General features: G+C 37.3%; 1 protein-coding gene and 1 non-coding gene across 30 annotated transcripts in view; one reads left to right on the forward strand and one right to left on the reverse strand.

Moving 5' to 3' along the window:
- The window catches only part of R3HDM1 (R3H domain containing 1), a 198,406-nt gene that overhangs the window by 105,629 nt on the left and 66,086 nt on the right, over positions 1 to 26,691 (forward strand). For 7 of the 29 annotated variants that reach the window (XM_055261992.1, XM_063630992.1, XM_063630975.1 and 4 more), the window contains 8 exons: positions 2,354 to 2,391; positions 2,475 to 2,525; positions 2,632 to 2,858; positions 5,571 to 5,825; positions 9,708 to 9,856; positions 14,238 to 14,339; positions 16,062 to 16,364; positions 25,791 to 25,914. In XM_055261992.1, coding sequence (XP_055117967.1) covers positions 2,354 to 2,391; positions 2,475 to 2,525; positions 2,632 to 2,858; positions 5,571 to 5,825; positions 9,708 to 9,856; positions 14,238 to 14,339; positions 16,062 to 16,364; positions 25,791 to 25,914 — 1,249 coding nt within the window. The remainder of the gene's footprint in view (positions 1 to 2,353; positions 2,392 to 2,474; positions 2,526 to 2,631; positions 2,859 to 5,570; positions 5,826 to 9,707; positions 9,857 to 14,237; positions 14,340 to 16,061; positions 16,365 to 25,790; positions 25,915 to 26,691) is intronic. The other 22 variants (XM_055262002.2, XM_055261998.1, XM_063630996.1 and 19 more) reach the window with 12 other exon arrangements.
- LOC129472815 (U6 spliceosomal RNA) lies at positions 20,900 to 21,003 on the reverse strand. The gene has a single exon (XR_008654086.1). It is a non-coding gene; the product is annotated as a U6 spliceosomal RNA (small nuclear RNA).

Here is a 26,691-nt window from a genome sequence, read left to right on the forward strand (position 1 = left end):
TGATCACATTTATTTTTAATCACATTTGTTGCACATAAGATCATCTTTTAGAAATATTGAGATCAGTTTTGCTTGTGTTACTAATTTAATAGTTTATAAAATACTACATTGCAGTAGTTATGTAAAATTTTACAAAAGTTGGAAGCAGGTGGACTACAGGAGTCATTAAGAGAATGTTCTCCAGTCTGTATAGTTTGTGTGATTTTTTTTTCCCCAGACTTCTGACATACGTGAGATTTTTATTAATAGAACTTTGTTCCACTGTCTACAAAATCATATACTCTAGATGCTACTTGTTAGTTGACTCTCTTTGACAAATAATTTATTTCTTCTTTTGAAATAAAGCTAATTGATTTTGTAGGTTAATATCTGTTTTCTACTTCATAAGTGATTATATAAGATAGGCTTTCTAAATGGCTAATTATTTTATGCATATATGCCAGAAGAGTATCAATTTTTTTGTCAACATCTATTAAGCATCTGTCCTGTAATATGTGTTAATCAGCTACAGATAGAAATTTCCTCTGTTAAAAAAAAAAAAAAAGATTAAATAACACTAAAATCCAGATTGTAAGTGAAGAACTTATTCATTCAACAAATTTTATTGAGCACCTGTAGTAAGTGCTATCCTAGGCACTGAAGAACATATTCATGGACAGTTATAATAATTTATCCCCAAAACAACCCTATATGGTAGATACTATCATTGTTTTTATTTTGCAGATAAGGAACCTGAGATTCCAGGAGGCTAAAATAGAGATCACACAGCTAGAAAATGGCAGGGTTGGGATTTCAACCCAGGTCTGCTGAACTCCAAGCCTATACTAAATGTCTTTCTCTCTAGTTCATAAGATAGATGAGGTATCTGCCCTTGATGAATAGCCAAGTAATGACAACAGGGTGTGTGGTTTATATGGAGACATGAAGGTATAATAGATGACACAGCAGATAAGCACCAAAACCAGAACTGGGGAAGGGATGGGAGAGTTAGCTTCCAAGAAGTAACCTTACAGGAGTGAAGAGTTCCAAGTAGAGAGTCAGTATGTACAGAGGCCCAGAGGTAAGGGAGAACTTGACACACGTTAGGAATTAAAAGATTTAAGAGTAGGCCAGGCACAGTGACTCACACCTGTAATCCCACCACTATAGGAGCACTGAGGTGGGTGGATCACTTGAGCTCAGGAGTTCAAGGCCAGCCTGAGCAACATGGCAAAACCCCATCTCTACAAAAAATTAGCCAGACATGGTGGTGCACGTCTGTAGTCCCAGCTACTCGGGAGGCTGAGACAGGAGGATCTCCTGAACCCGGGAAGTACAGGTTGCAGTGACCCAAGATGGCACTACTGCACTCCAGCCTGGGTGACAGAACGACCCTGTCTCAAAAGATTCAGAGTAGCCAGATTCTAGCCTGAGTGATATAGGACGTAAGGAAAGTTTAGGTTGGAAAAACAATCAGAAATGAGATGACTTGGTCCTGAAGGTTTAAGATGATTGGACTTCTGGGGTTTTTGGTGGTGTTTTTTTGTTTTGTTTTTTACTTTTGGCTTTTTTCTTTTTTGGTCAGCAGACTTTTTCTGTAAAGGTCAGATAATAGCTGTTTTAGGCATTGTGAGCCACATAGTCTTCACTGCAGCTACTTAAATCTGACTTTTTTTCTACTCAAACGTGAAAGCAGCCACAGACAATACATAAATGAATGGTCATGGCTGTGTTCCAGTAAAACTTTATTTGCAGAAACAGGTATCTGGCTGTAGTTTGCTGACACTGGTGCTAAAACATCAGGGAGCCATTCAAGTGGGAAGAGTTATGATCAGGTTGACATCTTAGAGATATTGCTCCTGTTATATAAAATGGGCAAAAAATGGTAGCTGGAAAACTAGTTAGAAGACTGTTGTAATCATACAAACAAAAATGGGCATTCCTAACCCAGGTTAACAGTGCTGAAGGACTTTAAGCACCATTAAGGCATAGCTACTTGTTCACTGCTCTAGCCACAGATAAAGCACAGGTGATCAAATATGTGTTAAGTGAATGAAGTGGAATATGTATCCTATATATACCTTGAATATATAATGAAAATGGGTTCACTTATTTGGAAGATAATATTTGAATTTCAAATTATTTTGAGCCACAAAATGAATGGCTTCAAGATATATATATTATATATTTGTTAAAATAAGCATAGGATCTCCAAACCAGAAAAAAAAATTCCATTATTATTTATTTGTGTACCCTTATCACCATTTTTAACTTATATTATTACACATGATTTTTGTTGTCATCATTGGTTTACAGATGGCATTATATTATATTTGACAAAAGCTCAACTTTTTCTATCTATTCTTTTTTCTAGTCCCTGTGTTCCCAAGAGAATTACATTATTGACAAAAGGTGAGGGAATTTTTAACATCTGTTTTGGTAATTGTCTGACTGATGCTAATAAAAATTAAAATGTCCTATTAAAATGCCAACAGACTCCAAGACGAGGATGCCAGTGGTACCCAGCAGAGGCGCCAGATATTTAGGTATTGGAAGCATGTTTTCAATACAGTATTGAAAAATTAAAGCATTTTTTTCTTTACTTTTTGTTCCTCTGCATTAGCTTTTCAAAGTTTTATTTCTAAATTACAGAGTTAATAAAGATGCTTCAGGGAGATCTACAAATAGCCATCAAAGCAGCACTGAGAATGAGTTGAAGTACTCCGAACCACGACCCTGGAGCAGCACAGATTCAGACAGCTCTCTTCGAAACCTGAAACCTGCTGTAACCAAAGCCAGCAGCTTCAGTGGAATCTCAGTCCTGACAAGAGGTGATAGTTCTGGAAGCAGCAAAAGCATAGGCAGGCTTTCAAAAACAGGTATAAATATCTACACAAAACTGTGCAGTCAAGTCATTAGTTTTCCTAATGTTGTCTTAGGTCCTTATTTATCAGATAGCTTCTAATTATCCTAAAATATAAAATCACTATCAATAGTACCTTGACCGCCTCCAAAGTACTTAAGGGGTAATATGTTTCTTGACATGAGGATTCTCTCTCTGTCCTGGACACAGATTTACAACCATCAATTACTATAAAAATTCTTCTCGGCCGGGCTCGGTGGCTCATGCTTGTAATCCCAGCACTTTGGGAGGCCGAGGCGGGCAGATCACGAGGTCAGGAGATCGAGACCACGGTGAAACCTCGTCTCTACTAAAAATACAAAAAAATTAGCCGGGCGTGGTGGCGGGTGCCTGTAGTCCCAGCTACTCGGAGAGGCTGAGGCAGGAGAATGGCATGAACCCGGGAGGCGGAGTTTGCAGTGAGCTGAGATTGCGCCACTGCACTCCAGCCTGGGCGACAGAGCGAGACTCCGTCTCAAAAAAAAAAAAAAAAAAAAAAATTCTTTTCTATTGTCATAAACTTAATTAGGTAGGTTCAATGAAACGTTATCTCGTTTGAATGCCCATAGGTAATTGGAAATTCTTTATTACTTATTCTTAGTTGGTAGAAGGCATGGTTTCTCACCTAGGATTATTTAACACTGATTGCATTTTCAGCTAATACTATCAATTATTGATTGCATTTTTTATGATAAAGTCCTTCATTTTCCATTAAAAAAATTAAATTGCTGAGGAGATTTTGAAGAATTTAAAAAACAGAAATAAATAACTATTACAAATGACTGAAAATTTCAATAATCTCCTCATTCTACTACCTGCTTCCTTGGAGTTCATTGGCTCATAACATTTCTTCTTTTCATTTTCACTAACTGGCTTCAATACTAAAGAAGCTCATGTGTTTTTAGGATCCTTGAAGATCTTTATTTTTATCCCAAAATAAGCATGAAAGTCAGAAATGGGTGTTTCCCTGGCCAGGCACAGTGGCTCATGCCTGTAATCCCAACACTTTGGGATGCCGAGGCAGGCAGATCACCTGAGGTCAGGAGTTCAAGACCACCCTGGCCAACATGGCAAAACTCCATCTCTACTAAAAATATTTAAAAATCAGCTGGGCATGGTGGCGCATGCCTGTAGTCCCAGCTGTTTGGGTGGCTGAGGCAGGAGAACCGCTTGAACCCGGGAGACAGAGGCTGCAGTGAGCCGAGATCATACCACTGCACTCCAGCCTGGGCAACAGAGCGAGACTCTGTCTCAAAAAAAAAAGTAAAAGAAATGACTGTTTCTCCCTAACCTATCTGGGTGAGCCTAAACATAAGGTATTGTACACATAAGAATTGAAGGACATATTTGAACTGAAGGGCTGTAAGTAATCAATGCTTTAAATTATTAAGGCTTATGAATTGCAGTTGCCATCTTTTTAATGTATAATGTGGTCATATTGAAAACATCTTAGTATCTATGTTAGGATTTTGCTAAAGATAGGTAAATTTTATCAGTATAAGAAATCTGCTTATGTACCAAATATGCATTATTTGGAAAATGGCCACTTGGTCATCATAACAGAAAAAGCTATTTATGTATCATGAGAAAATTATGTAGACACACTGCCAAATTAAAACATTTTAAGAACGTGTACTATATGTATTCTGTATTCTCTTCAGAGATGAAAAGAAATATTAATTGGCCCTTTGAATAGGCAAAACATGTTTTTTGTTTTTAATTCTTAGGGTAAATTGATACAGTTTTTATGAAGAGTTATTTTGGCACAACTTAAAATAGAAGCTGTCCTTCAGAAGGCAATCTGTATAGTGTCTCATAGTTGTTTCATTCATTAAAGATTAATTGTCCATCCCAGAGTCAATTCTCTTATTCAAGACCTAATTAACTATATACATAAGATGCAAATCATTTTCTTTCTTTGTCTCGTTGGCCACCTTTTTTAGCCATTATGCTAAAAATCCCATTTTGAGTCCTTGTATAATAGAAAATGGAATAAATTGCAGGGATGAAAGCATTTAAAAATCAGTTATCAGATTAGTTCAGTAAGAAATAAATTTTAAGTTAACACCAGTATAAGTACTTGGAATATTTTTCATGGTATCTCTGTCCCTTGATTAGATAAAATATTCAAAGTTGATTTTACATTTTGGGAAAATGCTATGCTAGTAAAATGAGAAATTAGATTCTGCAATTAAACTTGACAATTGTTTGTCTTAATACAGAATTTATCATTTATTTTATTTCTTACACTGAATCTTTCTGTGTTCTTATAGATAAGGGGTTTCTGGTATTAAAGGTTTTGGGCATTTTGCTGTACTAAATTCTTTTTCCTGGGGGGAAATTATCTATATATTCCTAGGTGTTAATCTAAAAGGTAAAATGTACATAACTTTGTCCTTTTGGGAATGTGGGTAATGTGCTTTTTGTGGCTGTCTGTGGCTGGTGTTATAAACGTGCTTAAGTTGCATGCTTTGGCAGTGATTTCTCTGACAACTTACATAATCAGTTTGCTGTATTAAACTTATTTGTTATGGGGAGGGTAAGCAAACATGGACAGTACATTAAAAAGAGCCAATGCTTTTATGTAGTAACTGCATGTTACGCAATGTAAATTTTATTGTTGTTTTAAAAACCTGTGTTTTTTATATGAGGTTTAAAAAATCCATATTTTTCATTACTCCTCTTCTAGGTTCTGAGTCTTCTGGTAGTGTAGGGTCATCTACAGGCTCTCTTTCTCACATCCAGCAGCCTCTTCCAGGTACAGCTCTCAGCCAGTCTTCTCATGGCGCACCTGTCGTCTATCCAACTGTCAGCACTCATAGTTCTCTTTCCTTTGATGGTGGCCTAAATGGGCAAGTCGCATCTCCTAGCACTAGCTTCTTTTTGCTTCCCTTGGAAGCGGCAGGCATACCACCTGGCAGTATTCTGATCAACCCACAAACAGGTTGGTATCCAGAAAAAGGTGTTTCAGGAATTATCTGAAAATTTAAGGATACTTATTAAATGTATTTTCTGAATATGTGTAGTCAGCTTTTTATTATTCATGAATAATTAGCATTTTCCAAGAACTTTATAACAAAAACATTTATGCTAGGAAAGTTTAAAAGACATTCATATCAGAAAGCATTTTTTCCCCTTGTGACATCTGTGATATCGTCTATGCCAAATAATAGCCCAATTATAATTTTTAAAAAAATTTATTTCCTAGAAATGAGACAACTACCTACGAAAGAGCTTTGTTTGATATAACAATTTTTTTTAACCAACATTGATTTTTTTGGATGACATAACAATTTTATACTTGAGAAAATCGGGTACATTTTATGAAGAAGGACTGAATAAGCAGCTTTTTTTCATTATATAATGGAGGGAGGAAAAATAATTATTTTTCAGAATGTGGTGATTTTCTACTGAGGAAAAGCTAAAGGACATCTTATTGGTAGTAAAAAAAAAATTGGGGGGAGTCATGTATTAATATTGACAGTACATATTCTTTGCAATTAGCTAATAGTAATTTACACTTTGGAGCATTTACTTTTACCATATGCTCTGTTAGGTGCTTTAAATATGTTATAACCTTGTTAGGTAGGTGAAATCCTCATTTACAGATAAAGAAACTGAACCTCAGGGAGGTGAAGAAACTGCAGTTATAGTACATTTCACTATGTAAATTGGTAAAAATGATTTATATAGAAAAAAATATGATCTTTTAAAAGATCACAAGAAGTCCTGGTCTCTTCAAGATAGCATAGCCCAGTCATTTGGCAAGATAATGAAAACTCTCCTTGATCTTTTGATAACTTTAAATCTCATAGATTTAGCTGATGTGGTCTCATCATAATGGCAGTAGTTTACAGGCGGATACAGGTGGGAGTATAAGGTCTCTAAGTGTTCCTGGCCCTTTCCTTTCATTTGTAGTAGAAAAATCCTGACTTGGGACTCATTACTTTCAGGTTTTATTCACATGTCTTTTTAAGATAAAGTATGCAAACATTTGTTTCTCTTATAAGATTTAAATTAGCATAAATAACTGATTTTTCAGAAATTCCATTTTTGCTTAGTAATTACCTTCTTATTCTTCAGGTTAATATGTTACTAGCATTCCTGTTTTTGTCCAGCAAGATGTAAGATGATTTAATATTTTACCTTTTCCTATTATTTTTCATTCAAAACATATTAATATGGTTTTGGTAACATGAAAGATTCATTTGCTTAGGAAGGGATAGAGTGAGAAACTGATTGGTCTGAAATTGAATTGTACTATTAATTTAAATGAATCCAAAAGTGATCTCTTTGGTTTTTGACAACAGTATTACAATACATTTAACTTTTTTAAGGCGACCCTTAAATTACATTTGAACGCCTTTACCCAAATCTGCTCCACCAATTTTTTCCCCAAATTATTTAGCAGTCAACAAATACCCAGGACGAACTTGTTTTTAGTTATCTATAACTGTCACACAAATTATCAGTATACTAATTGATTAAAATTATTTTACTTTAGAGGACTTTTTCTGCTTGATAGCTATAGACTAGTATAGTCCTCTCTCCCAAATATTATTATTTTATATCATAAGTTTCTTCAAAAAAAAATGGAGAGGGATTTACTATGGAAGAACAGATGTTTTTAAGACAATTTAAGAAACTGTTTTTCAGTCAAATTTTTCTGTGTTTCTCTATATTTTTCTCACTCATAGTCATTGAATAGTTAATTTTTATGTAGTCCTTTCTTGTTTCTTTTTTTTAACAATCCAATTTTAGTAAAGAAAAATACTAATCTTTTAATCTATTTATTGAAAAAATGTCTGGAAGACAGTATCTGAATTTTAATGATATGATTATGGGGAATTCCACAGTAGCAAAGACGTGGAATCAACCTGAATGCCCATCAGTGATAGACTGGATAAAGAAAATATGGTACATATACACCATTAAATACTATGAAGCCATAAAAAAGAACAAGATCATGTCCTTCGCAGGAACACAGATGGAACTGGAGACCATTATCCTTAGCAAACTAACGCAGGAACAGAAAACCAAATATCACACGTTCTCACTTATAAGTGGGAGCTAAATGCTGAGAACATGTGAACACATAAGAGGGAAACAATACACACTGGGGCTTATCGGAGGGTGGAGGGTGGGGGGAAGGAGAGGATCAGGAAAAATAACTAATCGGCAACAAAATAATTTGTATAATAAGCCACCATAACACAAGTTTACCTGTATAACAAACCTGCACATGTGCCCCTGAACTTAAAAGTGAAATCACACACACACAGAGATTATGGGGAATTTATTTTCTTTTTTGTCTCTGTTATTTTCTTAAAATACAAATGTTACTTTTTGTAATAAGAAAAAGTTGTTTAGAGGCCGGGCGCAGTGGTTCACGCTTGTAATCCCAGCACTTTGGGAGGCCGAGGCGGGCGGATCACGAGGTCAGGAGATCGAGACCACAGTGAAACCCCGTCTCTACTAAAAAATACAAAAAGTTAGCCGGGCGTGGTGGCAGACGCCTGTAGTCCCAGCTACTCGGAGAGGCTGAGGCAGGAGAATGGCGTGAACCCGGGAGGCGGAGCTTGCAGTGAGCCGAGATCGCGCCACTGCACTCCAGCCTGGGCGCCAAAAAAAAAAAAAAGTTGTTTAGAATGTATGTGTAGAGAAGCCAGGTGCAGTGGCTCACACCTGTAATCCCACCACTTTAGGAGACCAAGGTGGATGGATCATGTGAGGTCAGGAGTTCAAGACCAGCATGGCCAACATGGTGAAACCCTATCTCTACTAAAAATATAAAAATTAGCCAGGCGTGGTGGCAGGTGCCTATAATCCCAGCCAGTCTGGGGGCTGAGGCAGGAGAATTGCTTGAACCCGGAGGAGGTTGAGGTTGCAGTGAGCTGAGATCGCGCCACTGCAGTCCAGCCTGGGCCGGGCAACAGAGTGAGACTGTCTCAAAAAAAAAAAAAAAAAAAAAAAAAGAGGTTGTAAAATAAGGACAGTACCATCAAGTTTACAATTGGAAGCATGAAGCTATTAATTATTTTAGTTTTTCATCCAGTTCTAATTTTATTAGTGAAATATATGTAATGTGGCCTAAAAATTAGATATTTCCTACCTCCTAATAAATAACTTTCCAATATCCTGAAGCCAAGCATTTTCTCTTTGAACTGAAATATAGCCTTATAGGACCCCGATCCTTTAACTGAATTTCTTAGGCTAAATGCGTTTCGTAATTCAGAGTTTTTCAGAAAATACTACATATTATGAAATAAGGCTAGGATTACTTTGGGAGGTCGAGGCGGATGGATCACCTGAGGTCAGGAGTTTGAGACCAGCGTGGCCAACATGGGGAAATGCCATCTCTACTAAAAATAAAATATTAGCCCTGTGTGGTGTCATGCCTGTAATCCCAGCTACTCGGGAGACTGAGGCAGGAGAATCATTTGAACCCAGGAGACAGAGGTTGCACTGAGGTGAGATTGTGCCACTGTACTCCAGCCTGTGCAACAGAGTGAGACTCCGTCTAAGAAAATAATAATAAATTAATTAATTAAATTAAGCTCACTAGCAGCCTGGGCCAGTACCCCATAATAAGAAATGCAGTAAAACATTTGAATATTTACTCTAAGTGAGGGAAATAAAGACTATTAATAGCCTCATGTCAGAGCAGGCATTTCCCAACCTAAGGAAATCTTTGTTTTCAAAATATTAGGGGTTTTTTTAATTGTGGTTAAAGGATTTTGGACATGCTTTGTAAATTGCTAGTAAAAGGACCTATTTTCCACCTGTATTCTAAGTTATTTTTTTTCCTTCTTTTTAAATTTTTCAGGTCAGCCCTTCATAAACCCAGATGGGAGTCCAGTTGTGTATAATCCTCCTATGACTCAACAACCAGTTAGACCCCAAGTGCCTGGACCTCCACAGCCACCTCTGCCAGCCCCACCTCAACAACCAGCAGCTAATCACATTTTCTCACAGGTGCACATATCCATGATTACATAATGCTAAATTGACTTGTCTTTACATATTTGGGACTAAATTTGCCAATTATAATTGAGATAGCCTAAGTAAGTATCTCTTAGAACTTTAATATTCTGCCACCAGTGATATTCCACTCACTACTCATAGGAAAAGAGAGATAACTTCAAAGGCTTTTCCCCGATAAATACTGAAAATATATTGGAAAGAAGGGAATTGTTTTAATCTTATGAGCCTGTCTAGTGAGTATTTTATCCCTATTTCACAACAGCAAGAAATGGACAACAGGAGGAATAAAAACAAAACTGTGATTGTTCATTGGCCCAATGAGCAAAGTGAGTTGTTTTAAGATTCCACAGATTAAGCAGTTAGAAGAAACTGAGATAGGCTGCTCAGGTTCTACAAGGTACTCTTCATCCATTCTACCTACCCTATGAAAGACAAAGCAGTTCTGAGTTAGAATTCCCAAAAGTACTCTCAGTAATATTTTGAGTTTGTAAAAATGTTTAGAATTTACACATTCATTTTCACATTCAGTCTTTTTCCCCTACAGATGTATTATCCATCTTTGGGGAACTTGATTATACCAGTATGAACTCTGATTTTTATTCTAACTTTTTTTTTTGAGATGGAGTCTCGCTCTGTCACCCAGGCTGGAGTGCAGTGAAGTGATCTCGGCTCACTGCAAGCTCCGCCTCCCGGGTTCACACCATTCTCCTTCCTCAGCCTCCCGAGTGGCTGGGACTACAGGCAGCTGCCACCACGCCCAGCAAATTTTTTGTATTTTTAGTAGAGACTGGGTTTCACCGTGTTAGTCAGAATGGTCTCGATCTCCTGACCTCGTGATCCACCCGCCTCGGCCTCCCAAAGTGCTGGGATTACAGGCATGAGCCACCGCGCCCTTCCTATTCTAACTTTTAAAGATTGTTTAACATATTAAAGTTTATGTAGTTAGTTATACCTCTTTTTCCCTGCAAGACTCTAAATATTCCATTGGTGAAAACATTCAGAGTGATTTTGTATGAAAGAAGTATGATGGGCCAGGCGCGTTGGCTCACACCTGTAGTCCCAGCACTTTAGGAGGCCGAGGCAGGCAGATCACCTGAGGTCAGGAGTTCGAGCCCAGCCTGGCCCAAATGGTGAAACCCCCGTCTCTACTGAAAATACAAAAATTAGTTGGGCGTGGTGGTGTGCACCTATAGTCTCAGCTACTCAGGAGGCTGAGGCAGGAGAATCACTTGAACCCGGGAGGTTGCAGTGAGCTGAGATTAGGCCACTGCAATCCAGCCTGGGTAACAGGGCGAGACTCCATCTCAAAAAAAAAAAAAAAATTAAATAAATAAGTGAGTATCCCTTAAAAAAAAAAGAAGAAGAAGAAGAAGTATGATGATAAAGTTGAACTGGAGAAATTTCATTAATTTTGCTCACAAGTGATATCGTTTGTATTGCAGGGTTGAAGAACATACAAGTTTAATCACATTATTTAATGGTGTGAAAGTCATAAAAAATAGTTGTACTTCTGGCAATTAAGACTCCCAATACTGGGCAAGGCAGTTTTTTAAAAAGAAGAAGAACTTACAGGTTTTGGATATACTTCTAAGACCATACAAATCAGTTAACGTATGTAGAAGAGATTGCCTAAAACTATTTCCACAGACTCCCATATTCCCTTCCCAATCCCATTTGGTTACATACAATGAGCTTGCATAAAACTTCTTCCCTGGCTTTCTCTGCCTTGGCTTCAGTCAGCTTGGTCCCAAAGAGTTTCCTCTTTATTATGCTGTCAGGTAGTTGACTTTGCAGTGCTGTGTATTTCACCAGGAGCTTTAAAACACTAATTTTCATTTGGTTTCATTTTTATTTAAATTTCGGTGGAAATAATGTTAATCTAGCAACTTTAAAAAACTCTAGGATTTATCTGTGATTATATATTTCAGATTATTATCTCTTAGAACTTTGTCTGATTTAGTGATAAGAGACAGTTCTAAATGAAGATGTAGGCCACCTAGTTTAGAAACAGATGCTTTAATGAGCTATAATTTGAATTCTTGGGATATTCATCAAATTCCATAACTTATTTTTCTAGCATTGCTCCAAGTTCAGGTAATGCATCATCAGATCCAGAAACAGAGACTCAAAGAAAACTGACTCTCAATAAATACCTTTTGCACAATCTGAAATAATTCATCAATGAGATTTCAAATAACCAAACAAAATAATGCTATGATTTCCAAAGCCTTCAGAAGGGCTACTTTTCTTAGACCTAACATAAAACCAATTACTTTAGGTGGATGTTGTTTTGCAGCCAGTTGCAATTCGAGTAGGAAAAGGATGTGCTAAGGCTTTTTCTTCCCTAAATAGTGTCAGAATTTCACTTTCATCAATCAATCTTCTAGCCCACAGTTTTTTTCATTACTCTCTGAAACTCAGGAAGACGTTAATTCATACCCTTGGTGCTCATAGTACTTTGCTTAATCCCCCAGCTGACTGAAACTTTTGTTTCATCTGACACATAGGAGATCAAGTCTTCTGAAAGTTATGTCTTAATGGTTATCTGACTTAGTAACACACCAAGTAGCCTGTTCTTGAGAGTTCTAAAGCTATGGCACCTCATGTAGTATAATATGTACTATCCGTTAGGAAGCTCACTTATTTCTATCCATGAGTTTTCTGAGGAACTAGAGGCTACTTTATAGATCTTTCAGCTTTTACTGAAAGATTTTTTAATGCTTTAATTATAGCTTTTTTTTTTTTTGCTTTATTTTAAGCTTATCTAAGCTTTTGTTTTTTAGAAACCATTGTGTTGATTTTGTGGTGAAAGTGCAACTCAAATCATTATCTGTTATCTATCTATGATGTCATAGACAAACAATGTCTGTCTTAGTTGACATAGAAGTTGTCTAAATTATTGCCTGAACAATCTTAATTCCATTAGTTTATCTAACATTTTTAAAGTATTGTCTCTGAAGACAATATTCAGAGATATTGTTCAGAAGGAGATGCATGAATATACATTTTAACTAAGAGTTTTTATCAAGTAGGATTCCCTGGGTTCCTCATCTACTTGCTTATGTGGCTGTCTACAAGTCACTTAATTTACCTTAGTCTAATTGCCTTCTGTAAAGTGGGTTGCTATAGTCTTTAAGCCAATATGTATATTACCATTTTTGTAATAAACAGTATAAATATGAGAAAATTAAACAGATGCAATTTTAGTTTGTGGATGACCAGCTGTATTCCCAAGATTGAAAAGTGATTACAACTTTTTTTAAAAAAACACCTGTTCTTGAGTGCCCCTGGGAACATAAAACCCTTTTTTTCCTGAAACTCAGGAGTATTTCATTAATGGCCAGAGATTTTAAGTAACTAGTGTCTCAGCTCCTAACATGTACTGTCTTAATAGAAATGTGTTTAATTACAAAGAAAGTGTTTATCTTCCTTATATAAAAGAGATGTGTTTGTGTGTGTGTGCATGTGTCTGTATGTATATATGTGTTGTTCCTTAGGCTATTATTCTTAATAGTTCCCACTATATATATATATATATGTATATATTTTTTTTTTTTTGAGACGGAATCTCCCTCTCGTGCCTAGGCTGGAGGGCAGTGGCGCCATCTCAGCTCACTGCAAGCTCCACCTCCCAGGTTCATGCCATTCTCCTGCCTCAGCCTCCCGAGTAGCTGGGCTACAGGCGCCCACCACCACGCCCGGCTAATTTTTTGTATTTTCAGTAGAGACGGGGTTTCACCGTGTTAGCCAGGATGGTCTCGATCTCCTGACCTCGTGATCCGCCTGCCTCAGCCTCCCAAAGTGCTGGGATATATTTTTTTACCCAGTGCATTTTTCTTATAAAATTGCTAAAAGTTAGGGGCTTTGGTCCCAAAAGACTGCTTAATTTTACCTTATCAGTAGGGTAATTGGAATAGTTATTGTGTAAGTTATTACTGTCTGATAGTAAGAATGAAGTTTTTCATTTATAATTTAGCGTTATACTGCAAAATAGGGCAGCCCTTTCATAAAACCAGGAAATAACGAGAAGTAGTTTTGCTTTTACTGACTTAACCCAGGGGTCTTGGTTAAATAATAGGATTCAAAATGCCTAAATCACCTGTTCCCATTAATCTATAATAAAGAAATATTTTATTGCCAAATATTATTCTCCTAATGTAATAAATTCAGGCGTACATGTTTTTGAGAGTTTTACTATATTAGAGTTTCTTCACTTTGTATTGTTTTTGTTGTTTCCTATGTTGTTATATTTTAAATGACTTTATAAATGTAGTTAAAGCTATTGCCAAAAAAGTGTAAATTTCCGTTTTATGCAATTCTTCTAACGTTTTATTCTGACATTAACATTGTTTGCCAACCTGTTATTCTTTAGCCTGTTCGTCCTCTGCAGTCCTCTTCACAGCCTGTTCAGTACTCTACAGCCCCTTACCCATCCCCGCTCCTGCCAGTCTCACCCACCCAGCAATACTCCGTGGTACTATATCTCTATTCACCTCCTGCGTTGTTTCTGTGGGTGGATGTGTGATGAATGCTCAAGAGTGTCATTAATGTAATATGATCTTTTGTGATTTTTTTTTGAGTCAGGTTTACACATGTATCTAAAAAAAGTATTTCTAATTCATACTAGAAATAGTTTATTCTGTTCCATAAAATATTGGTTATAGTGGCTTATTATGGTGATTGTTTAACCTTTTCCTGCTTTTCATAACGAAAGAATTTTCAGGTTGATTATTCTAGTCCTAAGATGTTTTAGCAACTTTCTCATTGAGGCCAGTGCAGGATCTGTGCTGCCCTGGGATGGCAGCTTTCATCTGGGTTTAGGCATTCTATTTTCTCCCCAACACTGTAGGTCCAGTAGACCCAGTACCAGTTCTTAGGGTAGTTGCCAGGACTTCTAAGTATATTTTCTAAGAAGATTTCTGGATATTTAATCTGTGACTGTAAAATAATAATACTTTCTTCAATCCAAAGTATGCCCCAATTTTTATTGGAATAAGAAAATGACTTTTTTCCAAGGTGACTCTGAGAGTGGTATACAGTTATGGTACTTCTGTTAAAAATATTTGATCATATAACATTGGAATTACAGTTCATAGGTACATTTTTTTCCTTTTGACACCATTCACTGAATTAGGCTAATCGTGTTAAGAGTGTCAGAGTGACAGTTTGGGAAGAGAAAAACTATGTATTTTCAATCATTAAATCAGGTGTCTCCTTTCAGTCCTTTATCTTCTCCATAGCCTTAATTTACTTTGGAAAATCCAGCAGATCTAGAAACTGCAGACATGTCAACTTTGATATGATGACTCAATTGCCACAATTTTGTAAGTCATTTTTCTCAGTGTTGACCTTTTAACAAAATGTGGTATATGTTGTTGCCAGTCTGTGGTTTCTTGGGAACAGGGAGCATTTTAACCCTATATCATCATTTCAGTGATATTTTTCTGGAACAATAAGAGCTGGTCCTTATCCTGTTGAATTAGAGAACTGTTTGTCAGATAGCACATAAATCATAACCCTTGTCTTGGTAGGGCACCATTTACCAAAAGCATAGGAAACTATCATTTGAATTACATTTGTCAAATTATCTGACTTCCAGAACAGACTGAAAAACACAAGGAAAGAATGGAATGTGTGGCCAAATTATTTTTGAAAGATTAGAGAAAGGACTGTGTAGTTGGATTTTATGTATTTAATTTCTGCAAGTAATTTTCATGGTTAGGGATACAAAAATGCATAGAATTTGAATTTTGCCTTCTAGGAAGAGGGGAGATAGTTAAAAGCAAATACTAATTAGTACCTTGCTCATTGCTTGGTCTTTGAAGTCCTTTCAGAAAATATTAATTGTATAATATGAACTTGGCCAATTTCACTTCTACATTCTAATGTTGCTTTCATGTTCATTTAAATAAATGTCTTCATTTTTTAATGTGAAATGTTGTACCCTACTCTTTTCTGCATGCTGTACATCCCCATTAGATATATTTTTTAAATTATGATGATAGCATTGTAATACTCAACAATAGAGTTGTCATTTTTTTGACGCTTCACCCTGTTACATCATTGCTGTTGTTGATATATATACTTTCCATAATGTGTACTATTGCACCTTATTTAAAAATAGGAAGTATTTTTCTTTGATAAGTTTGGCCTATGTGTAGAAGGCTTACTAATTTTTGACTTCTTCCTTTTTTAGCAGGATAACCTTGGGTCTCAGTTTAGCCACATGAGTCTTGCTCGCCAGCCATCTGCTGATGGTTCTGACCCTCATGCCGCCATGTTCCAGTCCACTGTGGTTCTTCAGTCTCCACAGCAGTCTGGTTATATCATGACAGCAGCCCCTCCACCACATCCTCCTCCACCACCACCACCACCTCCTCCTCCTCCTCCCCTACCACCTGGGCAGCCAGTCCCTACTGCTGGATATTCTGCCTCTGGTCATCCTGTCAGCCAGCCTGTGCTCCAGCAGCAGGGATATATTCAGCAGCCATCACCACAGGTATATTGCTTTTTAACCTTTTCTTTCTTGTGGAAACCTCTCACTTAAGATCAGTTTTAACTTCAAAGAACTTATTTTTACATTCTCATGAAGAGAATTTGTGAGAGTATATAAGCAAAGCATATACTCATCTTTCCTCCTCTGGAGATTTTCATGCACATGCTAAGCAACCATATGACAGGTAAATGCTCCAATTGGTTGGTAAAGTATGTGAGCTTTGAGGGGTTTTTTTTCTGACTGAGAGGTATGGGTTTCTAAAAAACTAACCTAAGGGAAACACAATAAAGTGTAAATCCGCTGTAAAAATAAAATGGTAAGGCTGGGCACAGTGGCTCACGCCTGTAATCCCAGCGCTTTGTGAGGCTGAGGCCGACTCCCAAGGCTGGGCTCGAGCCTAAGAGTTGGAGACCAGCCTGGGCAACGTGGCGAAACTTTTGAATGTTTAACTAACTTTTAATTTCTGAAACAGACCCCACTTGGTTATGATGTAGTATCCTTCTTATATATTGTGGGATTCAGTTTGCTAATATTTGGTAAAGATTTTTGCATCTATGTTCATGAAGGATATTGGTCTGCAGTTTGCTTGTAGTATTTTTGGTTGTAGTATCCGGGTGGTACTAGCCTTAAAATGAGTTGGGCATTGTTCCCTCCTCCTTTATTTTCTGAAGGTGTTTATGTAGGATTGATGTTATTTCTTCTCACATGTTTGCCAGAATTCACCAATGAATTCATCTATAGCTGGAGATTTTTTGCAGGGAAGGTTTTTAAATTACAAATTTAATTTCTTAGTAGATATAAAACGATTCCAGTTCTCTTTTTCTCTTTGGACTAAATTTCATACTTTGTTTCCATTTCATGTTTCATATTTGTTGTCATAAAATTATTCTTAATATCCCCTTATGCTTTTAATATTTTTAGGATCTTAGTGGTATCCCCTTTTTATTTCTTGATATTGGTAATTTTGCTCTCTCTTTTTTGTTTTTTATTAATTTAGCCAGATGATTTATCAAGTCTTTTGATGTTGTTTAAAAAAAAAAAAAAAAAATGGGCCAAACGTGGTGGGTGGCTCACGCTTGCAATCCCAGCCCTTTGGGAGGCTGAGGCAGGCGGATCACTTGAGGTCAGGAGTTCGTGACCATCCTGGCCAACATGGCAAAACCCCTTCTCTACTGAAAATACAAAAATTAGCTGGGCGTGGTGGTGCACGCCTGTAATCCCAACTACTGGGGAGGCTGAGGCAGGAGAATCACTTGAACCCGGGACATGAAGGTTGGAATGAGCTGAGATTGAGCCACTGCACTCCAGCCTGGGCAACAGAGCGAGACTCCATCTCAAAAAAAAACAAAGGTTTCATTAATTTTTATGATTTTATTTTCAGTGATTTTAGATTTTTCTTCTAATAGAAGTTTTTAATGCTATAAATTTCTTTTTATCTTTTTTTTTTGATGCTGCAAATTTCTAAGCACCATTTTGGTGCTATCCACAAATTTGGATATGTAGTATGTTAGTTATTATTTAGTTTAAAATGTTTTCTCTTTTGAGAGGACTTTTTATGACCCATGACTTACTTAGAAGTATTTAATTTCCAAATATTTAGGGGCTTTTTAAATACCTTTTGTTATTGATTTCTATTTTAATTACATGTGGTCAGAGAGCTTACTCCTTAAGATTTCAAAGTTTTGGGCCAGACACAGTGGCTTATGCCTGTAACCCCAGTACTTTGGGAGGCCAAGGGGGGCATATCACTTGAGGTCAGGAGTTTGAGACCAGCTTTGCCAACATGGTGAAACCCCATCTCTAATAAAAATACAAAAATTAGCTGGGCGTGGTGGTGCGCACCTGTAATCCTGGCTACTCGGTAGCGTGAGGCAGGAGAATTATTTGAACCCGGTAGGCGGAGGTTGCAGTGAGCCGAGAATTTGTGTTCTAATATTTTAGTGTTATGTGGTTTTTTGTTCAGGGTTCTTTTGTGGGGCAAGGCATTTTGATTTTTTTATTGAAATTCACATAATATAGAATGAATCATTTAACCATTTTTATGTGAACATTTTAGTTGCATTTAGTACATATTCACAGTGTTGTACAACCACCACTTCTGTTTGGTTCCAAAACATTTTCATCACTCCAAAAAAGAAACCCCATACCTGTTAGGCAGTTGCTACTTATTCCCCCATTTCCCAGCCCCTGGCAACCACCAATCTGCTTCTGTCTCCTATGGTTTTACCTATTCTGAATACTTCATATTGATGGAATCAGGTGACATGTTACCTTTTGTGTCTGACTTCATTCACTTAACATAATATTTTCAAAGTTCATCTACATTGTAGCATAGGCCTGCACACACACACACACACAGTGGCACACTATTCATACTTAAAATGTATTCACACTTAAAAATCTGTTCACACTATTCATACTTTACCTTTTTATCCATTAGTTGAAATTTGGAATGTTTTTTGTTGTTGTTGTTGTTGTTGTTGAAATTTGGAATGTTTTTTGTTGTTGTTGTTGTTGTTGTTGTCCTTGTTGTTGAGACAGAGTCTCTTTTTGTTGCTCAGGCTGGAATGCAGTGGTGCAATCTCAGCTCACTGTAACCTCCACCTGCCGGGTTCAAGTGATTCTCCTGCCTCAGCCTCCCGAGTAGCTGGGATTACAGGCGTGAGCCACCACACCCAACTAATTTTTGTATTTTTAGTAGAGACGGTTTCACCATGTTGGCCAGGCTGGTCTCGAACTCCTGACCTCAAGTGATCCGCCCACCTCGGCCTCCCAAAGTGCTGGGATTACAGGCATGAGCCACCGCACCTGGCCAAAATTTGGAATGTTTTCATCTTTTGTTTCTGTAAATAGTGCTGTTTTGAATATGTAGGTACATGTATTTTTTTAATACCTGTTTTCAGTTTTTTGGAGTATGTGTGTATATATATTAAATGTGTGTGTGTGTGTGTGTGTGTATATATATTTGTCTTTTTGTTATTGAGCTAAGAGTTCTTTATGTATTCTGGATACTAGACCCATGTCAGATAAGTGATATGCAATTATTCACTCATTCTGTAAAATTGTCTTTTTAGTTTCTTAATAATGTTCTTTGATGGACAAAAGTTTTTTAATTTTGGTAAAATTCACTTTATCCATTTTTTCTTTTATTGCTTGTGCTTTTAGTGTCATATCCAAGAATTTGTTGTCCTGTCTTTTAAGTGCTTTATGTTTTTAGCTCCTAGGTCATTTATCCATTTTGAGTTAATTTTTGAATATGGCGTGAGGCAAGAGTTCATATTCATTCTTTTTCAAGTATATATCTAGTAATTCTAGCATTATTTGTTGAAGATACTTTTCTTTCCCCATTAAATAACCTTGGAATCCTTGTCGAATATCCATTGACCATAAATGTAAGGGTTTTTTCCTGGGCTCTCACCTTACCCATTATGTGTTTCTATCCTTTTGCTAGTACTACATTGTTTTGATTGCTGTGGCCTTGTGGTAACTTTTAAAAATGGGAAGAGTGAGTAGTCCTACTCTGTTCTTTTTCTTTTTCTTGTTTTTTTTTTTTTTTTGTTTTCGTTGTTGTTGTTGTTGTTGTTGTTTTTGAGACGGAATCTTGCTCTGTCGCCCGGGCTGGAGTGCAGTGGCTGGAGTGCAGTGGCGCGATCTCGGCTCACTGCAAGCTCCGCCTCCCGGGTTCATGCCATTCTTCTGCCTCAGCCTCCCTAGTAGCTGGGACTATAGGTGCCCGCCACCACGCCCAGCTAATTTTTTGTATTTTTAGTAGAGACGGGGTTTCACTGTAGTCTCGATCTGACCTCGTGATCCGCCTGCCTCGGCCTCCCAAAGGGCTGTGATTACAGGCGTTGAGCCACCGCGCCCGGCCTACTCTACTCTTTTTCAAAATTGTTTTTAGTATTCAGGCTCCTTGCAATTCCATATGAATTTGAGAATGGGCTTTTCTGTTTCTGCAAAAAAGACCTTTGGAGTGTTGATAGGTATTGCGTGGAATATGTAGGTCTCTTTGATATTATTGCCATATTAACAATATTAAGTTTTCCAGTCTTAAATGAGCATGGGATGTTTTTTCATTTACTCTGGTCATCATTGATTTCATATTCTATTGTTTTGGGATTTGTCTATCTCCCTTTTAAGTTCTATCAGTTTTTTATAGTATTTGAAGCTATATTAAACAATTTATATTTATCATGTCTTCCTGATACATTGACTCATATATAACGTTTTTCTCTGTCTCTAATAGTATTTCTTGAAACCTATTTTATCTGACATTATAGTGTCATTCTTTTGAGTAACATTTAAATGGTGTATCTTTTTCTATCTTACTTGCAACCCCTATATTTAAAGTGTCTTTCATTTATGGTTATTAGTTGGGTTCTGCCTCTTTGTACAGTGATTGGAGTGTCATTAGACCCTTTAAATTTAATATATTTTTGACATGGTTAGATTCAGGTATGCCACATTATTTTTTTTATTTGCCCTATCTGTATTTTATTCTACTTTCCTGCATTTTATATTATTTGAACTTTTTTTTTAATAATATTGAATGCTTTACGAATTTCCGTGTCATCCTTGTGCAGGGGCCATGCTAATCTCTGTATTGTTCCAATTTTAGTATATATGCTGCCGAGCTGAGCACTTTAGTTCACTTTCTTGAGTATTGTCTTTTTAGGTACCTTCCCTTGAATTTTCTGAATGTGTGTGTTTTTCTAGGGAATGTGTTATGCACCTTTACCTTATCAAAATCTACTTCAAGTTAATATTGAAATTTCAAGTAAAATGTAGCAGCCTTATAACAGTATAATTCCATTTACATTCTTTCCATCCTTTTGCTGTTGTTGCCATATACATTGCATCTCTATATATTATATACCAAAAATAGTGTTAATAATTTTTGCCTTAAAAGAGATACTGGCAGCCAGGCACAGTGGCTCACACCTGTAATCCCAGCACTTTGGGAGGCCGAGGCAGGCGGATCACTTGAGGTCAGGAGTTCAAGACCAGCCTGGCCAATGTGGCGAAACCCCCATCTCTACTAAAAATACAAAAAAAAATTAGCCAGACCTGGTGGCGGGTGCCTATAATCCCAGCTACCTTGGGAGGTTGAGGCACAAGAATTGCTTGAACCCGGGCAGCAGAGGTTGCAGTGAGCTGAGATCGTGCCACTGCACTTCTGGGCCACAGAGTGAGACTCCATTTCAATTAAAAAAAGGGAGCGATATTGGCTAGGCACAGTGGCTCAAGCCTATAATCCTAGCACTTTGGGAGGCTGAGATGTGCGGATCACTTGAGGTCAGGAGTTCGAAACCAGCCTGGCCAACATGGTGAAATCCCATCTCTACTAAAAATACCAAAAAAAAAAAAAAAATTAGCCAGGTGTGGTGGCAGGCACCTGTAATCCCAGCTACTCAGGAGACTGAGGCAGGAGAATTGCTTGAACCTGGAAGGTGGAGGTTGCAGTAAGCTGAGATTGCGCCACTTCACTCCAGCCTGGGAGACAGAGTGAGACTCTGTCTCAAAAAAAAAAGATACCTTTTTTAATTAAAGGAAAATACCTAAACTCAGGATTTAGATTACTTTCTGATACCTCCAGGAACAGTTAAGGGATCCCATATGTATTGTGTCTATTTTAATGCTTCAAAGACAGGAGATCTACAGTAAACTTGAGAGATTCTTGGCTAAAAACTAACCTAGGAATGTTATGCCTGGCTGGTTTTCAGATGAGATGAGCACTCTTTAAGATCTCCACAGATCTCTGTTCTTTTTACAGATAACCCAATCAGAAGAGCAGAATGTGAGTGAGCCCATGACACTGTTAAAGTTAACTTACCACATACTTATGTAATACTGGATTAGGTATTTATTCTTCACCCCAAACTAGGTCAGATTAAGAGAACTTCATAACTAATACTAATAGCTCTGGAAGGAAAAATAAATCAAGATAGTCTTGATGGCATTTTAATTTGCATTAGAAATATGGTCATGCATCATTTAAGGATAGAGATACATTCTGAGAAATGCATCTCTAGTGGGTTTTGTCATTGTGTGAATGTCGCAAAGTTATTTACACACACCTAGATGGTGTAGCCCTCTACACACCTAGGTTATATGGTATAGCCTACAAGCTACAAACCTATGTAGCATGTTACTGTACTAAATACTGTAGGCAATTATATCACAATGGTAAGTATTAGTGTATCTAAATGTATGTAAACATAGAAAAGGTACAGTAAAAATATGATATAAAAGTTTTTTGGGTTTTTTGTTTTTTTGTTTTTTTGTTTTTTTGTTTTTTTTTGAGACGGAGTCTCGCTCTGCCGCCAGGCTGGAGTTCAATGGTACGATCTCAGCTCACCACAACCTCCGCCTCCCTGGTTCAAGTGATTCTTCTGCCTCAGCCCCCAAGTACCTGAGACTACAAGGCACGTGCCACCACACCCAGCTAATATTTTGTATGTTTAGTAGAGATAAGGTTTCACTTTGTTGGCCAGGCTGATCTCAAACTCTTGACCTCATGATCTGCCCGCCTCGGCCTTCAGAAGTGCTGGGATTAACAGGTGTGAGCAACTGTGCCCGGCCAAAAGATTGTTTTAAATGGTACACCGATATAGTGTACTTAACCATGTATGTAGCTTGTAGGAATGTAAGTTGTTCTAGGTGAGTCAGTGAGTGGTGAGTGAATGTGAAGGCCTGGGACGTTTTACTACTGTAGACTTCATAAACACTCTTCACTTAGGCTATACTTAATTTATTTAATACATTTTTCTTTCTTCAATAATAAACTAACTTTAGCTTACAGTAACTTTATAAACTTTTTAATTCTTTTCACTTTATTCTTATGTAATAAAACTTAGCTTAAAACACAAATACACGGTATAGCTGTACAGAAGTATTTTCTTTATATCCTTATTCTAAAGCTTTTCTTTTATGAATTTTTAAATTTTCTTTCTTTTTAATTTTTTTTATTAAAAACTAAGTTGCAAACATGCGTATTAGCCTAGGCCTACGCAGTTCAGGATCTTCAGCATCATTGTCTTCCACCTCCACATCCTGTCCCTCTAGAAGGTCTTCAGAGGCAGTAACACACATGGAGCTGTCATCTCCTATGTGGAGCTGTCATCTCCTATGTGGAGCTGTCATCTCCTATGATGATGATGCCTTCTTCTGAAATACCTCCCGAAAGACCTACCTGAGTCTGTGTGTGTGTGTGTGTGTGTGTGTTTGTGTTTGGTTTGGAGTTGTTTTTTGGTTTTTGGTTTTTTTTTGAGACAGAGTCTCACTTTGTCACCCAGGCTAGAATGCAATGGCATGATCTTGGCTCACTGAAGCCTTGACCTCTCAGATTCAAGCAATTCTCCCACTTCAGCCCCCCAAGTAGCTGGGACTACAGACAAGTGCATCACACCTGGCTAATTTTTGTATTTTTTGTAGAGACAGGGTTTCACCATGTCACCCAGACTGGTCTCAAACTCTTGAGCTCAAGTGATCCACCCACCTGAGCCTCCCCAAAGTGCTAGGATTACAGGTGTGAGCCCCTGCCCCTGGCCCTGAATCTGTTTTGTAGTTTTTAATAAGTAGCAGGACTACATTCTTTTTTTTTTTAAGACAGGCTCTTGCCTCTGTCACTCAGGCTGGAATGCAGTGGTGCAATCACTGCTCACTGCAGCTGTGACCTCCTGGGTTCAAGTAATCCCCGACCTCAGCCCCTGAGTATCCAGGGCTACAGGCGTGTGCGCCACCACACCTAGCTAATTTTTTAATTTTCAGTAGTGATAGGGTGTCACTATGTGGCCCAGCCAGATTTCAAACTCCTGGGCTCAAGTGATCCTCTTGCCTCAGCCTCCCAAAGTGCTGGGATTACAGGTGTGAGCCGCTATACCCGGCCCAGAAGGACTACATTCTGAAATAATAGTTAAAAACATAGTAAATACATAAACCAATAACAGCCATTTATTATCATTACCAAGTCTTATTTATATACTGTCTGCTATACTTTTAAACTGCTAGCGCAGTAGGGCTACAGACATGTGAGTGATGTATTGTGCTATGACATAACTGGATGATAGGAATTTTGCAGCTCCTTTATAATCTTAGGGGGCCACCATCATATATGCAATCTATCATTGACCGAAATGTCACTTTGCGATACATGACTGTATCAGAAAAATTAAAGAATGGAACCAGTACAACTGTGCATTAATGTGGGAGTGGTTAAAATAGTTTATACAATGAATGTTGTTTAGCAGTTAAATTGAATGAGCTAGCTGTATATGTTTCAATAAAGAAAGATGTCTCAAAAACAATATGAATTGCAAAATAAGTTTCATGAAGTTATATGTAGTTGAGTTTCCCTTATTTGAAAAGCCTGGACCAGAAGTTTCAGAATTTGTTTTTTGTTTTTTTTTTTGGATTTTGGAATATTCGCATATATACAATGAGATATCTTGGGATAGGGCCCAAAGTCTAAAACCAAGTTCACTTGTGTTTCATATACATCTTATACACATAGTCTTAAGGTAATATAAGCAATATTTTAAATAATTTCATGCATGACGTAAAGTTTTGACTGTAACCTGTCACATGAGGTCAGGTATGGAGTTTCTTTTTGAGTACTGACATGACATGATGCTTTTGGCATCATGTTGGTACTCAGAAAGTTAAAGATTTTGGAGCATTTCAGATTTTGGACATTTGGATTTTTAAAATACCCGGGCACAGTGGCTCATGCCTATGATCCCAGCACTTTGGGAGGCTGAGGTGGGCAGATCACTTGAGGTCAGGAGTTTGAGACCAGCCTGGCCAACATGGTAAAACCCCATCTCTACTGAAAACACAAAAATTAGCTGGGTATGGTGGCACATGCCTATAATCTCAGCTACTCAGGAGGCTGAGGCAGGAGAATCGTTTGAACCTGGGAGGCAGAGGTTGCAGTGAGCCAAGATCGCAGCACTACACTCCAACCTGGGCGACAGAACGAGACTCCACCTCAAAAAAAAAAAAAACAAAACCTAAAAATAAATAAAATAATAATACATGTATGTATGGATAATAGATATATAGTAAATAGATATATACTATATAGTAAAATCACCAACTACAGAATAATGGCTTCTACGGAAGTTAGAGTAAAGGAAATTGGGTGAGTCTTTAGCTAATTCGGTAATGTTGGTTTTGTAAGAGAGAGAGCTGAAGCAAATATGGCAAAAAAGATTAAAACCTAAATATGATTGATGACACATTAGTTATCTTTTTATGCATACTGTATGTTTGAATTTTTTTTAATTTCAGTTAAATTTAAGAAAAATCAGTTTTCCAATGATTAGTGCTAAAAAGAACTATTACTCATTAAGCTCTGATCTTCCTCACAGAAAAACATATGTAATGCAAGTAAAATTGATTTTTTTCCCGCAATATTTATGATCCTAGATGCCAGCCTGTTATTGCGCTCCAGGCCACTATCACTCCAGCCAACCTCAGTATCGCCCAGTCCCTTCTGTTCATTACAATTCACATCTAAACCAGCCACTGCCACAACCTGCGCAGCAGACAGGTGAGTTGTGTTTCTTATGTCATAACTTCTGAGCCATGCTTTTTTCCATCTTCTATTTCGGTATTGCTCTTAAGATAGTACCTACTCAGTCTCTCAGGATCTCGAATATGTTCATACATGTGAGTTTGCAAACCAATGAGATTAATACAGTGAGCAAATCTTAGCATCCTCTGGAAAATACCACAGTGTCAGGTCTACATGCTAAAGGGTTGGGAGCTGTACTGGGAATATCTTAAGCAGTTTGTTAAGTGGCTGCCATCTCTCACTGCCATTGAGATTGAAACTGTCTTTGCAGCCTGATAAATCACCTATGGTAACAGCAAAAGAGAGGCAAGGCAAGGCAAGATGACTTATGAATGGCTAACCAGAAGCAAAGATCAAAACCACCTAACTTGGATTGAGAACCCTAGTCTAGGGATGATATTTTGATCTCTTAGTAGGCATGCCTTTAGAAGAAATGATGTACTTAGCATTATTTTCTGTGTTTTGCTTTTCAGTTTATTGATTGATAGTGAAAAGTATTTTTAAACCAAATACAATCTAAGTCCACTTAAATGAAATTTATTAAAACTCAGCATTGTTTTTGTTTTAGCACTTTGCAGATTTTCTTCAAGCATTCAGTGAAAACAATTTTGATCTCAGGGTATAAAACTATCTTACTGATTTTTTAATGAACTCATTTCTCTATATGCTTCTCACCTAGATGTGTACTTCCCAGATGTTTAATAAGGTATTTATTCAGCCTTTTATAACTCTAGGAGTTGAAGTAGAATTTTA

The sequence above is a fragment of the Symphalangus syndactylus genome, chromosome 22 (genome assembly GCF_028878055.3).
Source record: "Symphalangus syndactylus isolate Jambi chromosome 22, NHGRI_mSymSyn1-v2.1_pri, whole genome shotgun sequence".
Taxonomy (NCBI): domain Eukaryota; kingdom Metazoa; phylum Chordata; class Mammalia; order Primates; family Hylobatidae; genus Symphalangus; species Symphalangus syndactylus.